Below are 17,679 nucleotides of genomic sequence, written 5' to 3'. Positions count from 1 at the left end.
AATATAAATTTACTTTTTACTGATAGTATCAGTAAAGAACTTGAAAAATTATAAATGGTAAAGTAAAAAATTAATCTTATTTTTCCATGTGAAAGGCATATTTCCAATGGTGGGGGGGAAGGGGAGTCTTTAAATAGCTAGTATCATTATTTACATGTTTTAAAACTATGAATATTATCTGGTTACCCTACCTTCAATCTGTGAACTTTTTGTTTTACTTCTTAAAAGTTCCCTTCCACCCCCCAAAATTTGCATCTGCTCTTGGGACTGTTAAACATGTGAAACTTACGTGATTTGTATCTTCAAGATGGCAGGGTTGAGAATCATTGCCCTGGCAGGTGGAAACACTGAAGGATTTTAAGAGAAGAGAGAGTTTATATTTTAGGAAGACTGTTCAGGTTAGCAGGAAAGAAAAGAAAGCAAAACAAAAAAAATCAGCTCTGTGTTGGCTACAGTAGTGCGAATGAGGTTTTTTTATAGCAGTGTTGATACCAGCAATTACTCAGTTTTTCATTTCAGTTAAATGTGTATTTTCACTTTGCCTAATTCATCCAGACATTTCTTCCCATTTTTTCACAGGCTGCTTAATGTCTTTTACTGTCTGATGATGTCATATTTATTTTTGTACCTCCAGCTCTCACCTGAGCCTTCTCTAGTCAAGTTAGGTTAAAGGTCGAGTAACTCCTCTGTCAAACTTTTGACATTACTAGTGTTAGTGCTAATTATTTTTTCTGTGTTTTATTTTCATGAACATGTGCCATATCTTTCTAGGTACACTGTAAATTCTTTGAAGACTGGGCACTGTCATGTTTGCAGGGTATCAGTAAAGTAATTGTACAGTAGATATTGGTGCATTAGGGAAATAAATTAGGCAACGCTTGACTAAACAATTGAGCCACCAGGGAAGTCGGCACAGCTTTTTGATGTGGTTTTTAGAGGTTTGCTGTGCTTGTGTGTGTTGTGAATCCTCTGTGGAGTGATTTATAATAAAAGAAGAACAAGGCAGGATGAGGCTTTGCCTGTACTACCCACTGAATAAAGAATGGTTAGACAAATGGAAAGACTGTATATAATGTTTCCCCCAGATTACTTGAGTTTAGAGAGTATAGCATGGGCTTTAGTGCCATATCCATAATTTGGACTTAATAAATACTTGTTTAGATTAAATGAGATAATTGGTTATATGTACATATGATCTTTTTTTGCCTTAAATTTAGTTCATTGTATCCTCCGCATTCCATCTAAAACATAAATATTATTTTCAGAAAACTGCCCGTATGCAATGTATTTCTATGATTTTCCAGTCTTTCTATTCAATTTCACTTCCTTTCTTTCTGAGAAGATAGTTGTTGACAGGGCTCCCTCTTGTGGTGTCTACAGATAGAGGAGAGAGCGATAAATCTGCAGTAGACGGATCTATAGATCTGTTACGGTAGACAGGACTTTCTCTGCATGCCGCAGATGTCTACTTGATGAATCATACATACGCAAAAATTTAGGTCACATCTGTGACCTAAACTAGATCCTAGTGTGAAAACTTATATAATTTCCATTCAGTGTTTTAAGTCAAGCAAATATAAAGATTCAAGAAGTTGAAGGTGAGCCGGTAGCTCCACCTGTTAAACGTTTTCATTTCTTTTGTTTTATGTGCCCTAAGACATGTTCTTTCTTTCTTAGGCCGAGTCCAAGCTAAGGAAGACTGTTATTTGTTGTTTATTTTTATGTTTCTGACTGGTTTAGAAAGTTGGCTCTCACTTTTTGTCTAAAACCTTACTGAGAAGGTTTCTGTGTGTTTATTTTATCTCCTTAAGAGCAATCCTGTACTCTTTTTCTGCCGGCTTCAGTACTATGTGTGGAAGCAATCTGGTTTGAGGAAGTTGGTTCATTTTATTTCATTTACTTCCTTATCTTTATTAACATTTGATGCTTGATAATGAGACTTAGGAAGAAGCCAAGAGGACTAACATGATCATCAATAATAATAAATATGCATCTGCTGAAATAGATGCTTCATAAATTAGAAATAATCCCAGTATTTGGAATGATATGTCTTCTTCTGTTGTAGAATAACAGACACCATTGGACCAACAGAAACCTCAATTGCACCACGGCAAAGACCAAAGGCCAATTCTACTACTGCCACTCCCAGTGTACTGACCATTCAGAGTTCAGCAACACCTGTTAAAGTCCCTGTTCCTGGTGAATTCGGTAATCACAGACCAAAAGGTAATACAGCCCTGCCACCTTCGTCCCCTTTATAGTTGATTTACATAAACCTTTTATGGCTTGGTTACCGAGCAGTGTAAATTATTGGCAGACTTATTGTGAAGCAGGTATATTACACAGTACTTTAAGAAACATAAAGCTCCTAATGTGTAATAAACTCAGCTAATTATTCTCCTAATGTTCTCAGCAAAGATAAGTTACTGGCAGTATAAAAGTATGGTATAAAAACCTCACAACTTGCCCATCCCTAAAGTCATCTTTCAACTAGTAGGGTTCGAAGTTGATACTAAAGTTCAAGAGTATAGAAAATTCTGTATTGTATTGGAAAGGAAGAATTTGAAACTCTAGCCTTACAAAGCATTTGTGTGAAATTGTTTTCAACTAGTATGTTTTAAATTAGAATACTCTTAAAAGACTTCCCAGGAAAGAATCAGCTTGCCGATGCAGACGTGGATTCAATCCCTGGGTTGGGAAGATCTGCTGGAGTAGGAGATGGAACCCACTGTAGTATCCTTGCCTGGAAAAGTCCATGGACAGAGGAGCCTGAAAGGCTATAGTCCATGGGGTTGCCGAGTCCAGCATGACAAAACAACTGAGCAGTCGCACACAATGGTTAAAAACCCACATGTTGAGTCTCATGAACCTGAATTTCAGTCCTGTATCTTCTGTGTTTTTTATAAGTGAAGTGAAGTTGCTTAGTCGCATCTGACTCTTTGCAGCCCCATGTACTGTAGCCTGCCAGGCTCCTCCGTCCATGGGATTTTTCAGGCAACTGTACTGAAGTGGGTTGCCATTTTCTTCTCCAAGGGATCTTCCCAACCCAGGGATCGAACCCAGGTCTCCCACATTGCAGGCAGATAGGATTGTTGTGAGGATTAAATGACTGCTTACTGTAATGCCTGCCACATAATATGCCCTTCAGAAATGTTCACTCTTAACTATTATTACTACTATTAAGTAAAATACATGCTCAAGAAGACAGTATATTATCTGATGTAACATATGCCTGTGGTGATCAGGCATACCCGATGGAGGAATTCTATGGAAAAGGGAAAATAGGGAAATATGAAGTCTTTATGTCTAATTCCTGTTTTACCATCTCTTAGCCTCACTGTTCTCTTCTGTAAAATGGGAAAACAGCTATTCTGTTTTAAAGAGTAAATAACAAGGTGTATTGTATCTTGAAAAATTCTGTTTCGTGGTAAGCATTCAACATTAATTTCCCTTTTTATACCTTTCTGGGGTGGGGATGCTCTTACTCTTCCCTATCATATATTTCAGCCCTTCAGCCAGAGACCACTAGGAACACACTTACATTTGAATAAATCTGGTTTATTACTCAGATACCCTGGAAATCTGTGGGAGTATCTCAGTAAGAAGGTGTCTGCAAAGACTTATGAAAGGGTTTGGGCTTGTTTTTGGTAATTTGGGGGAGGTAGGGCTATAATATCATTATGTAGAAAGAGAGATGGAGAAGTCTCATTTGGAAATGAAGCAGCATTCAGTCATATTGGCCAGGATTGAGAGAAGTTTGGTCATTTTTGTGGCTTGGACAATGTTCCTGATTTTGCCAGTGTTGAGACATGATTATGGAGTGGGCTTGCTGTGATCCATCACTGCCACAGGATGGCCTTGTCTGATGCTGGTGTTCTGTAAAACTGTTCACATTTATCAGGAGACTCCTCCGTGCCATGACAGGGGCAGCGCTGCTGCTTCTTACATGCTTCCAGTTTAAGTTGGGGAAAAAAACAGCCTCCCCGCCCCCATATGTATACATCTCTTAAGATTTCTTTTCCCATTAAATCTTACATAAAAGTAACACATGAATAAAATTAAAAAAAATATTCATACAAAGCAGTAATATTCAGAAAACTGTAGGTATTTCCATTCTTTTTCTTCTAGAGTAGACTGGCAACAGTTTGGTGTACCTCCTCTCAGTCCTTCTTATGTTTTTGCATGTATGAACACAGATATAAATAATCATGTTGGATTAAACACAAATGCATTCATACTAGATACAGTTGTCTACAGCTTGATTTTTCTTAATATGCTTTGGCCGGGGGGGCTCCCAGGTGGCTCAGTGGTAAAGAATCTACCTGCCAATACAGGAGACATGAGTTTGATTCCAGTATTGGGAAGATCCCCTGGAGAAGGAAATGGCAACCTGCTCCAGTATTCTTGCCTGGGAAATCCCATGGATAGAGGATCCTGGCCAACTATAGTCGATGGGGTCACAGAAGAGTAGGACATGACTTAGAGATTCAGTAACAACAATAATAAACTTTGGAGAGCTATGCATTAATCTGTATGCATGGTGCATAGAGCATCCTTGTATTTTTATAAACACTTTCAAGAATGATCTACTGGATGAAGGCTGGGTTCCTTTGGAGATAATGATAAAGTTTAATAGGTTAAACCGTTTAACGACAGACTTTAATGTAATAGTAGAGGCCCTGAGCAAATCAAAGGCAGAACTCATGGAAATAAGTGAAGATAAAACTAAAATTAGAAGATCTCCCAGCAAACCCCTCCCTGAAGTGACTGATGAGTATAAAAATGATGTAAAAAACAGATCTGTTTATATTAAAGGCTTCCCAACTGATGCAGCTCTTGATGACATAAAAGAATGGTTGGAAGATAAAGGTCAAGTACTAAATATTCAGATGAGAAGAATGTTGCACAAAGCATTTAAGGATTCAATATTTGCTGTATTTGATAGTATTGAATCAGCTAAAAAGTTTGTCGAGACCCCTGGTCAGAAGTACAAAGACACAGACCTGCTAATACTTTTCAAGGAAGATTACTTCACCAAAAAAAAATGAAGAAAGAAAGCAAAATAAAATGGAAGCTAAATTACGAGCTAAACAAGAGCAAGAAGAAAAACAAAAGCTAGCAGAAAGTGCTGAAATGAAATCTCTAGAAGAAAAGATTGGCTGCTTGCTGAAATTTTCAGGAGACTTAGATGATCAGATGTGTAGAGAAGATTTGCACACCCTTTTCTCAAATCATGGTGAAATAAAATGGATACACTTTGTCAGAGGAGCCAAGGAGGTTTGGGAATATTCATGTGCTTTTTACCAATCAATGAAAAACCCATAGAAACTTACCTTGAGATGACATTAAAGAAGAAGGCAATTGTTTTATTACTGTTAAAAAAAAAAAAAAGAATATGCATTTTCTTATAATTGTAAGAGATGTTGTTCAGTCATGTCCGACTCTTTGTGACCCCATGGACACACCAGTCTTCCCTATCCTTTACCATCTCCCAGTGTTTGCTCAAACTCGTGTTCACTGAGTCGGTGATGCCATCCAACTATCTTTTCCTCTGTCGTCCCCTTCTCCTGCCTTCAGTCTTTCCTAGCATCAGGGTCTTTTCTAATGAGTCGGCTCTTTGCATCAAGTGGCAAAACGTGCATACATATTCCTTGTATTTTGTAAACATTTTCAAGAATAATTAAAAGAAATGCATTTTCTTATAATTGGAAGAGTTAGAAATAGTCATAAAACTATCTTCATAGAAATGCTGTATTTAAGGCCTGTGGAGGTTTGAAGACATTAACATTGTTGAGAAAGAGTCCTTCTATTTCTCCTTGCACTCTCCCTCCTTTTCCCCCTTAGGATTAAATAGTCACATTTGAATTTACAGTAACTTGTTGGAAGAGAATATAGAAATTATCGTATATTACATTTCCTCTTTTTAAGTTGGGTATTTCATCCTCTTGTTTATTTCTGAAGTTTATTTGTAGGGTTTTCCTGTGGTACAGTTTATAAAGCTTATAAATAAATTTCTATTTAGGAGCCAGTGTTAGTAGATTTTCTACAGTAGCATTTATTGAACATCTGTTATATAAAAAGTTCTTTGGGGTGCTAAAATAAACAATAATAAAGTCTTCACCCCATCTCTCAGGAGTACTAGTTAGGAAATAGCCATGTAAACAGTTAATGTGTGCAATGCCGAGATAAATGTTATAAAACCAAGTGGAAGCTTTAGATGAAAGAACAAGGAGAGATTTGAGATAAATTTTAAAGGATAACAACAGTTGCAGTGTGTGAAAACTGGCATTTTGGTTAGAGAATCCTATCAGCAAACATGCAGACTCAGGATGGAGCATCATACAGTTGAGAAATGTGGAACATTTCAAACTGGCCTGGCTGGTGTGTCCATGGAGAGAGAGCGTGGAAAATGACTTGTTTTTGAGTTGGAACTGGCAAAATTAACTTTCATGAATACTTTTGCTATGGTAAATAATCCATTTAGACTACATTCATGTGGAAGTTTCTATAAAATATGGATGTAAATGCCTTGGTTAATGACTACTGAAATGGGTGTTTTGAAATCCAACCACTGTATTGATACCATGAGTGTTTTTAATTTTCCCTCCCTGAAATGGAGTGTATTTTGCAGTGCTGTGTTTCTGCTGGGCAGCGAAGTGAATCAGCTCTACTATATACGTGTCACCCCTCTTTTGGCCTTCCTTCTCATTTAGGTCGCCACGGAGCGCTGAGTAGAGTTCCCTGTGCTGCACAGTAGGTTCTCATTAGTTGTCTGTTTTATACGTCAGTGTATACATGGCAGTTCCAATTTCCTATCCATCCTACGCCCTTGAAATCATGATTATGCTAATGTACGTTTCTGAACACCGCTTTTAGGAGCACTGAAGCCTGGAAGTGGCCCCGAGGGTCTGCCGGGGCAGGGGCCCGCTCAGCAGCCTCCGCAGCAGCACCGCGTGCTCCAGCAGCTCCAGCAGGGGGACTGGAGGCTGCAGCAGCTCCAGCTGCAGCGTCGCCATCCTCAGCAGCAGCAGCTTCAGGAGGCTTACCTGCAACAGGTGATTCTGTCCCTTGAGATACAGAGCATCTGTGTCTGTTGTGTATATAGCCTCTATAGCTGTGAAATTCATGCCAGTTGTAAATAACAGTGAATTCCCCTTTGTCTCATGGGACGTTGAGCTGTGGACTGAAGTAAACAGCTTGCTCAGTTTCCTGCTTATTAAAGAAAAGGCGTTTTATGTGCCTTCTGTGAGATGCTTAAGGATGCTCTGTGGAAATAGGCTGCGTTATGGCTTTATGAAGCAAAGAATGTTCACCCAGTCATTTGGCACCACAAATAAGTACTGCAGTTTATGATGAGTAGTATCTTTTGAGTTGCATTTTGAGTTCATATATATATATAGACTAATAATGTTGCTGAAAAGGTGATATTAAGTTTTCAGAGGTAGCATTGTATTGGGTTCTTGTTCTTATTTTGATATTTTCCTTTTTTTGCCTGTGTTGGGTTATGTGTTCGTTATGTATGTGTGTAGGTGTATGGGGGTGGGCATTTAGAAGGGACATAGAAAAAAATGACCTTAACTTCTGTTCTGTCCTTTGCCTCATCAGAACCTGCGGACTTCTAGTGTCACTAAACCATTTTAAATTTAATGACTGTCGTTATCATCCTTCCATCATTTTCTGAAATATTTTTGAGCCAGTTATATGCATGACACTTCTTATGGGTGTACTGGTGCCCTGCTCTTGACTGGATAGACCCAGAGTGAAGAGGAGTTAAATAGGGGTGCCGTTGGATGGCCAGAAGATATGATTGCAGGGGAGAAAGAGGAGAGTGGGAATTTACTGTTGTAATTCCTGCAGACAAATCACTTCAGGGGTTTGCATCAATGAGCAAATGGCTTTAGGTTTCTTCCAGACATCCTTAAACTGTGCTGCAAATTGCTTTTAGTTGCATTTATTATGTTGCATTGATAATTTTGAAACTAGTTCCAATAAGCAGATGTAAGTTACAGTCACTTACTGATTATAGGTATTTCCCATTAGTGTTTGACTATTGAGTACCCAGGTCATGGTTACGGTAGGATCAATACTTCACAATACAAGGCTATGGAACAAAAATGGTGGGAGTAATATTATTGAATTTGTTTTTCTAACTGTAGTATCAGCATGCAGTGCAGCAGCAGCAGATGCTTCAGCAGCAGTTGTTAATGCATTCAGTGTATCAGCCACAGCCTCCTGTATCACAGTATCCTGCAGTGGTAAGTGGTGCATAACTTTCAGAGGTTGCTTTTGGAGTATACACTGCAGTGTTGGAATTCACAGTGTGAATAGTATTTTATAGAATTTAATAATTCAGAAGTAACTCAAGTTAATTAATGAACATATATTTTATCAAAGCCAGTTATGTATGCTCAAGCAGTTTTACATTGGGTTGAACCTGGATTTGGCAGATCATAATTGACTGATAGTATTTTTCTCTAGTCTCCTAGTATAAGGAGATGACTGCTTACCTGGGATATCTTGTCATATGTTTCATTCATTTGACAAATGTCTATTGAATAAAAAAAAGTAAGAAAGGAAGGAAGTCCAGAGGAAAATTGCATTTGCTTCAGAGAATAGTTTGACCTTTTTTTATTTTGCAACTACCATATCAAGTGACTTTTAAACTACTGTATTGTTTTTTTCTTACATTATTTAAAGGAGAATTTTTGAATCCTGCTAGGTGAGCCTAACTTACCAGTTTCTTAAAAATTGAGGTATAATTGACATAAGATTATGTTAGTTTCAGGTAGATAATGTAATAATTTGTTGTGTGTCTATATTACAAAATGATTGCCACAATAAGTCCAGTTAAACAACTTCTTAAATAGATTTATTTCACCTTGTTGTAGTGTTCTGTAGAAGCTGCTCCTTCAGATAAAAGTTGTTGTTCCAGTGTCTGATTTGTTGCCAGTGTGAAAAGGAAGGAGTGAAGTAACAGGTGCAGTGAAGTAAATAGGCGCACTGCTGACAGCGCTTCGTGCCTGTGAGCATTGTGTTGTGTGACGGCATGCTTTGTTTCAGATGCAGCAGTATCAGCAGGCTTTCTTGCAGCAGCAGATGCTCACTCAGCATCAGCAGTCTCAACCACAGGCGTCACCAGAGTATCTCACCTCCCCTCAAGAGTTCTCCCCAGCCTTAGTGCCCTACTCATCATCACTTCCAGCTCAGGTTGGACCCATGATGGACTCCTCTTATAGTGCCAGTAGGCAAGTATTTTTCCACTGAATACAACGGAAATCATTGTGGGAGTGGGTGTTATCATGGAGTGGAGTCATTTCATCAGTTGAAGTGGCTCCTGAATTTGGAGCCCATCTTTTTGTCGATTTCCGCCTTTTCTCTTACTAGTCCTCTCTTCTGGTCCCTGTGTGTCTCCATCCTTCTTTCTGTTTTCATCAGTTAATTCTGCTAACTGTTGTCTTAGCAGTTAGTAAGGCGTAGCAGCATCCAGCAGCGTTTAAGGCTAAGGAAAGGAAAAGGAAAATTATTGTCAAAAGGAAAGCTATTGTGGTGTCTTAGCATAATCAGGACATAAAATCACTTTATTCAGTAGTGATTTTAGAGTGGTACTATTTGTTATAGCAACTGATTTTCACTTTAAGGTTTACTCACTGTGATGATAATAGTTAATATTTATTGAAGGCTTATTTATTAATGTTCTTTGCTTTACCTGTATTAAATCATTTAATCTTCTCAGTAACCCTGTGAGGTAGATACTGCTTCTCCTGTTTCACAGATGAGGAAGTTGAGACCTACAGAGGTCAAGGAACTTGCCCAAGGGTGAACAGCTAGTGACCTTTCTGGAGGTGATTCAGATCCCATGTGGTCCCTCTCCCAATGCATGTCCTTATCTACCACCTCCATCATAATAAAATGATCTGCTTTATCAAGTATTTATAAAGTATGAACCAGGCCACTTTAAAATTTTCAGTTATAATTTTTTTTCCTCTTATAATTTTTACTCTAGGTCAATTGCTGGTAAAGATGCAGTTGCAAATATGACACATCAGAAGAACATCAGTAACCCACCTGATATGTCAGGGTGGAATCCTTTTGGAGAGGACAATTTCTCCAAGTTAACAGAAGAGGAACTGTTGGACAGAGAATTTGACCTTCTCAGATCAAGTAAGGGACACTTGAAGGCTTATTTTGCTTCACAGTAAAATAACAGCTCTATAATTATTCAGCAAGGCCAAAGACTGTTTTGGAATGGTAAAGAGAAAATTCTTTTTGAGCATTTGAGGGCAAAATTCAGGCCATCTTCTTTTACATATACTATCATACTATCTGTGTGCATTAGAAATCAGTTGCTTGATAGTAGCTATTAATCTTAAGATTACTGATATTATGTTGATTCCTAACACTTAAATACTGCATATCTTTGAATGTTAATTCAGAAACCTCCAAAAATGGAAAGTTAATGTTCAAATAAAAAGGGAGACATTAGTATCTTGCCTTACTAATCATTTTGCAGCTCTGTTTTCTTGCACACTCGTTAGAAGATTTTGTGGGTCTGAGATGCCCTTTGAAAGTGCCTGAAAGAAAACATGGGCTACTACATTATGTTAATGTTTTGTAATGCCCTTTGAATGAGTGGTGACATAAAAGGGCTGCTTTGTTATCCTGGTATGGCAAAGTGAAATAAATTATTTTCCATCTTAAATCAGATATCTCTATGTTTTTACTTGCAGTCATTGCTTTTTATTAAACTACCTAATACCTATGTCAAACCTCACCATACATACTTTAGAAATTACTTTTTGGAAAAGAGATGTGTGGAGTGTTTTGAGGAGCTTGCAAAACAGTAGCAAAAACTCATTCCTGAAATCTTAAGATAATTACCAGTTTTCTGAGTCTTGGGTGTGTGTGTGAGCATGAGTGCATGTGCCAAGTGTTTTTCCCCATTTTGCATGTGAAAAGGTCATTAGTTACAGTTCCTAGTTTCTATTTTGTTTTTAGGTAACTGGCCTTATGAGAACATTTATTAGGTGAAGTACTTTGTTTCAAATTGATACATATTTTATGTTAAAGTTTATAAATGCCCTGAATTCATGTAAGAATAGTTGTTTGGAATTTAAATTTGTATTTTACTTTTTGGTTATATGATCATGAAAAATTAAATTGATTAAATACAGATATAAAAATGAGTTCTGAGCCTTTAATAAAGGTTTGTTAACTTTGGTAAAACCAATCTTACATTTTTTTTCATTAAAAAAATCATTTTTAAATCACAACATTTTTTGTTTGGCATTTTTCCTACAATTTATGTTGAGTGGTCCAAAAAGCAAGGTTTTTAAAAAAGAAAAGTATCTCTTTCCTTTAGGGAGATGGTAGGGAGATATAGGGAGTAACCAATCATTGTAATTTATAGGATTATTTTTAAAGCAAAAGATGAAATATTCATTTTAATGTATTCTGACCAGGATAGTAATTAAGGTTTGCTAAATCAGTATTTTCTACTCTTTGGGTGAAAACTCCTCTTCACACTGTTTTAAAAAATAAATCAGTGTATGGAATGGGTAAAGTATTCACATTATTCTGTACCTTGTAAAAATGTTATTCTAAGCTCTCTAGAATTTATGATGACACCAAGTGTTAGTTACTTTGCATAGGCAGGAATGGCATACAGGTATTCATGTATACTTCATAAAAATTGGATTTAGTTTGTAAAACGCTTAACCAGCTCTTTGCTTTCAAACTTTAAGGTCTACTCACATGTGTAATTTGTGTATGTATTTGTATACACATGTGTATGCCAAAGAGAGTCAGAGTTCACTGCAGTATTAGTTAGGAAAAGATACTAGGTTCCAAATGAAAGTGCAAGAGGAACTTTATCTAAAGGTCAGACTTGGAAACAACTCAGCCATTTGGAAAACCGCCTAGATAGACCCTGAGCTGTTGAACTCATTGTCACAAGGATGATTTACTTAAATTAGCACATAGCAGCAGAAAGCATCAATTCTGATAACCTGGCCATGCCATTTAACTAGATTTAACTCTGTGAAGTCACTTAACTGCTGTTCACTTGCTCATTTATAAACTGGTTATAATGATGCTTATCTCATAGGGTTGTCAAGAAGGTTCAGTAATGTCTTTCAAGAGTCCTGGCACTCCATAAATGCCACTTCCACTTTTCTTACCTTCTGTGTATGTCTTTGGGGTCTTATTTCCGAGGTTATTTTTCTATAACAATCATTTTAAAATCATACCTAAACTGTCGGGTTTCTCAGCTGGCAATTAAAAGACAAATGGAAGGGGTTTTGTGGGCAACATGTCAGCAGCAGAAGTGATTTATGACGGCAGGGAGAGCGATTGAATTCTTCAGGCAAGAACACTGGAGTGGGTTGCCGTTCCCTTCTCCAGGGAGTCTTCCCAGCCCAGGGATCTAACCCAGGTCTTCTGCATTGCAGATTCTTTACCAACTGAGCCACCAGGGAAGCTTTAATAAATAATTGATAGTCACAGTAATGGGGTTCAAAAAAAGTGAGATGTCTTTAATAAAGTTTATGAAGAAATCAGTAATGTATAGAATATAGTTTAGAAAGATTTCCTCTCAGATTTGACTTAATTGTAAACCTGAGTCATCGTTAGCACAGCTTTCACTAACAAGCAATAAGGTATCTAATATATGATCTACTTGATAAGATTTAAATTACACAGATGGATCTCTTCTAGAACCTTGAGTTTCAATACACTAATGGTGTAGTGAAAATTGATTGTTGGTCATTACTGCAAGTTGGTTCCTCTGTCTCGATCAACATTTTCCAAAATGAAGAAATAAATTACCAATGAATTTGAAATACCAAATTTATCTTTTTTATCAGCACAGATATTTATTAACAATTTTTCAAAGTCTTTTTTTTTAAAGATTTTTTATATTTGGTTTATGAAAGCTTTCCAGTGAGAAACTGTATACTTTATGTTTGGACCTTAAAAATACTGGCATTGTCCGTATAATGATTGTTTAGAATAAAACATTGCCATTTGAAGTTTTATTTTTAAAATAGTATGTGATTATTTATTTTTTAAAAAAGAAAAAAAAGATGTACTGTCTAGGAAATACTCTACTTGTGTGTATTTTGCAGGCAGTAATTCTAAAATTTTGAGATATTAAAATTCTAAGATATTAGTAATTGGTAATTAAAAAACCCATTTCTTAATCATTTTTAAGAAAACAGTGGAATCCAGCTGGCCAAGGGAGTTAACATATAAAATATGAGTCAGATTCTTCTTGCTTTTGCTTTCAGTGTAACAATACTTATGATTTAGAATTTTTAACCTGTTCCTATTTAAGACCAAAATATTACATTGAAATTAAGCATTATTAATAAAGCTAGTCTCAATATTTTTTTAAAATTTAAACTTGTATTTTTCATGGTCTTTTGTGTCAAAGCATTCAGATTCATATGTTAACTTTAGAAATCTAATTGTCGTAATCTTTAATACACTAAGCACTAATTAGAATACGGGTGTTTGCTTTGGGAAAATTTAACTTGCCTTTGAATAGTTGTGTAGCTCTACACATTAATTAAAAGTAATACTTGATGATATGTTTTCTTGTTTATGGATTTATTGTTTATTTCTGTTTAAAATTGCATCAAAAGGAAATTGCATAAAAGGAAGAGTTGAAGAAACTAAAATCTGTGGCTCCTTTGCATATTCTACTGAATGTGCATTTTTTTTCCTCTGAAGCCACAGTATGAAATAGATATTGGTATGAAATAACTAATATGAAATACTAATTAATATTAGTATTAATTAGTATTAATATTAATTAATATTAGCATGAAATACTAATATGAAATACTAGATATTAGTATGAAATAGATATTAACATCAGTATATAAGACATCAACTCTCACCATTTTAACCTGATTCAGACCTATTGCTGTTCTTTTATGGCAGAATAACAGAACTTTTTAGACATATTAGAATGGTGTCAAAGTATCAGATGATGACTCTACTCTTAAATGTTATTCTTTAACTTTTTGGCTGTTCAAGCCATTATCCACCCATATAAGCTGTTGAATTAACTTTTTAGAGTATATTCATTTTCTGATGATATTATGGAATATAATTTGATTCTAAAATTTAAAAATTGTCTATTTTTGCCATCTGTATCTATTAAAATCCTTGAAAAAATACTGTCTTCATTCAGCACAAATATTTTGGGAAGGCAGGAAGAGGTAAGTTTCAAATTAAGCTTAAGTTTTACGCTAATGAAAAGAAGACAATTCAGAAAAAGAAAACAAAAGTTCTTTGAAAATGGAGCTTAAATACATTTTAGGGGTGACTTGGTATTTGAAAAGAAACTCTACATACCATTTCATTAGTTTTTATTTATATGTAGTTGATAATTTAAAAAATTAATATGTCTATTTTTTTATTTTGTGCCCTGGGATTCAGATTATCATGTGAACTTTAGAAATCTAAATGATTTAAAAAAAAGTCTTTCTTGGAAAAATTTATCCTGTTTTGTGGAACAGTGAGAACATGATTCACTTGAGAGTGAGTTTATTCTGCTTCCTGATTTGAAATAATTGGATACATGAACTTTGTACAGAACAGTATTTTCACATTTTTAATTATGGGGATGCCATATATAAAAAAAAATACTACTCCTACATGGTAATGTTTGTATTTTTTCATAGTATAAAAAGCATTTGTTACTGATCTCCTGAATTAAGGTTACAATGAATATTCTGAAAAAACATCTAAATTGAATTTTCATTGCTTTCCATTTCTGTATTGGATTTGCAAATAACCTCTTGAGTTTTGGAAGTTTTATTTGTATATAAATTAATTAGTTGTCAGGTTTGTTGCCTTGAAATATTAGTGTTTCATTCAAAATTTTAAGTAAAAATTTAAATAACCTGAAGTTTCATGTGGATATTAATAGAGTTAGTTCTAGCCATAAAACTAATAATTGTATCATAAAGGTGTTTCAAGGATCAGTTGTCCATAGCAATAATTAAGTATTTTCAAGATACCATAGACTCTAGAGCCTTGCCTTCTCAAACCTGCACTCCCTGGACCAGCAGTATCCTGGCATCTGGGAGCCTGTTGAATTGAGAATCTCAAGATCCGTTGCAGAACCATCCAGTCCGAATCTGCATTTTAACAACTCCCCAAGTGTTTAGAATGCACATTAAATTTGAGAAGCACTGTCCTAAGAGATTGCTGTTTTATCTTGGGGCTTTTTACCTCACTCTGCAGTTACAAGTCTTTTTAGAGAAGTCTAATTCTATCTGGATTTTCTCTCCGCATCCTGCCATCCCTTAGAACTCACAGGAAATCAGGATAGTTTACCCGTGTGTGTGTGCGCGCGCGCGCATGTGCACTGACGATAGTCCTGGCTGACTCTGCAACTCCATGGACTGTAGCCCACCAGGCTCCTCTGTCCATGGAATTTTCCAGACAAGAATACTGGAGTGGATTGCTATTTTCTTCTCCAGGGGATCTTCCTGACCCGGGGATTGAATCCATGTCTCTTGCATCTCCTGCATTGGCAGGCAGTTTCTTTACTGCTGAGCCACCTGGCCTGGGAAGAAGCCAGTTTACCCATAGAATTCCTAAACATGAAAGGCGTAGTCCTGGGAATGCTTAACATGTCTGTAAGAGTAGCATGGGTCTGATTATCAAGAAACAGAGGATAAAGAGACATTTTACAGAAATCCAGAAGTTGTCAACTGATAAAGTGCCTGTGTTGTGCAGAGTTTAGGGGCAGGGAACAATGATCACCACTAGGCAATCAGGATACACTAGATCTTCAAACATACCAGACCTGCTCCTGCGTTTGAGCCTCTGCTCTGGCACTTTCTTTGCCTGATGTGTTCTTCCCCAGGAATCCACTTCCGCCTCCTGGGAATCTTTTCTCAACAGGCACCTGTTAGCATTACTCCATTTCACTGTGTTTATTACTGCAACCTGTGCCCGCTCCTTTATTTCCTTTTACCTCGCTCTACATATTTCTCTCTAGCTTTGTTTTTAAGTCTGTATTCCTCATGTTTCTTTCTTGTTAGTCGTTCTTCCATGCCAGCATGTAACCTCCACGAGGGCAGGAATCTTCTTTTTGTTTGCTGTTGTATGCCCATGCTCTAGAACAGTGCCTGGTACATATTAGATGCTCAACTATTTATTGAATGAAAAAAAATGAATTCTGTTAAGGCTTTTAATTTAATAGAGAAATGTCTATATATTTGTATGTATGAGGATGGTTTAACCAAGTAATGTGAGAAATGAACAGTAACACAAAATAAATTAACATCCAGTGAATTGCATTTTATTGCTATTGAAAAATATGATTTACCTCTTATGAATAAATGACTATTTGTATTTTTTCTATGTGTATTTTTAGAGAAAGTTTGCCAAATATATCTCTGTTTAATAATTGGGGTTTAACTTCAGATCTAATATGTTATAAGTTAAAGATAACTGTTGTTTAAATAATTAGTCAACCTAAGTTATTTGTTAGGTTAATTATATTTAGTGAAATCTAGCACTGTGATTATATTGTTAAACTTGCCTTTGTAGAAACAGATACGTATTTAAACTCAGGACTACCCCTTAATACTTAAACAAATGAACTTTAAATCTCATGTTTTTCAAGAAAGCTGTTGCTTTAATTTTCACTTTTAATTTGTACTGTGTGCCACTTTTTTAAAAATTTAAAGATCATTTTGTTTTTATTTTATTTTTTGTTTTGTTCATCTTATTTTTGCAGACAGGCTCGAGGAAAGAGCATCCTCAGATAAGAATGTAGAGCCACTTTCTGCTCCATATAACCATCCTCCAGAGGATCCTTTTGGTTCTGTTCCTTTCATTTCTCACTCAGGCAAGTTACATATGTAACATCATCACTATCATTAAAACACACACACAAGAACAGTAGTAACAAAGGCAAAAACCCTTATAAAATCGAAGTAGAAATCAGATGTTAGTTAGAGAAAATAGAACAGAAAATTATTTTAGCCTCTAGCTATCCTAGTTTTCCTAATGTTCTTTCCATTGGGTTATTTAATTTGTGCCTTTTGCTGACAGGTTAAAAATGCTGATTTGCATAGTAGAATATTAACTGTTTCTTTCTACTTTTACCATTGGATACTGTTTTCAACCGTTGGCTACTGTTTTCATGCATGAAAATATCTCCCCCTTTTATATACTTAAAATACTTTTAAAGACATTTTTATACTTAGCTTTTGCTTAAAAATCCTCTTTTCCGAGTTTATACATGCTCTCGTGTAGCTGCATTTTAAAAGTATTAGTAATTTTCTGTTTGTCACAACTTGTAACAAATTACCTGATCTTTTCTTCTTATTCCTTCTTTGATTTCAATCCAGAGTTTAAATATTGTTATTATTCACCATTTAAGAATACTTGTAATAATATTTTCAAAGTAATTGCCTAGTTAACACTGTTGAATATACAAGGATGGAATAGGATCCCACTTTGGCATAAATGGATTTGTGTGTATGGTTATATTATAATGGAAAAACTGAGTTTAATCTTAGAGAAAGGGAGTGCGGTGGAAGAAGTCACGCTTTACCAGAAGGTAGAGATTTTGTTTAATATATTCAAGGTAATTGTCTACCGTGTTCTTTGGTTCTGTTTTGTTTATTTCTCACTTAGGCAAGTTATATGTGT

The 17,679-nt window shown here is 35.9% G+C and overlaps 1 protein-coding gene and 1 pseudogene across 5 annotated transcripts in view; both read left to right on the top strand.

Moving 5' to 3' along the window:
- BMP2K (BMP2 inducible kinase) overlaps positions 1-17,679 on the top strand; it is a 112,960-nt gene that overhangs the window by 76,544 nt on the left and 18,737 nt on the right. For 3 of the 5 annotated variants that reach the window (XM_020904310.2, XM_020904308.2, XM_070458252.1), the window contains exons 10-15: positions 2,066-2,226; positions 6,877-7,055; positions 8,157-8,255; positions 9,061-9,245; positions 10,004-10,161; positions 16,760-16,870. In XM_020904310.2, coding sequence (XP_020759969.2) covers positions 2,066-2,226; positions 6,877-7,055; positions 8,157-8,255; positions 9,061-9,245; positions 10,004-10,161; positions 16,760-16,870 — 893 coding nt within the window. The remainder of the gene's footprint in view (positions 1-2,065; positions 2,227-6,876; positions 7,056-8,156; positions 8,256-9,060; positions 9,246-10,003; positions 10,162-16,759; positions 16,871-17,679) is intronic. The other 2 variants (XM_020904312.2, XM_020904311.2) reach the window with 1 other exon arrangement.
- LOC110144356 (lupus La protein homolog pseudogene) lies at positions 3,853-6,870 on the top strand (annotated as a pseudogene).

The sequence above is a fragment of the Odocoileus virginianus genome, chromosome 29, assembly GCF_023699985.2.
Source record: "Odocoileus virginianus isolate 20LAN1187 ecotype Illinois chromosome 29, Ovbor_1.2, whole genome shotgun sequence".
In the NCBI taxonomy this organism is placed as follows: Eukaryota; Metazoa; Chordata; class Mammalia; order Artiodactyla; family Cervidae; genus Odocoileus; species Odocoileus virginianus.
Note: the sequence above shows the minus strand (reverse complement) of the source record. Positions and strands in the feature narration are given on the sequence as shown.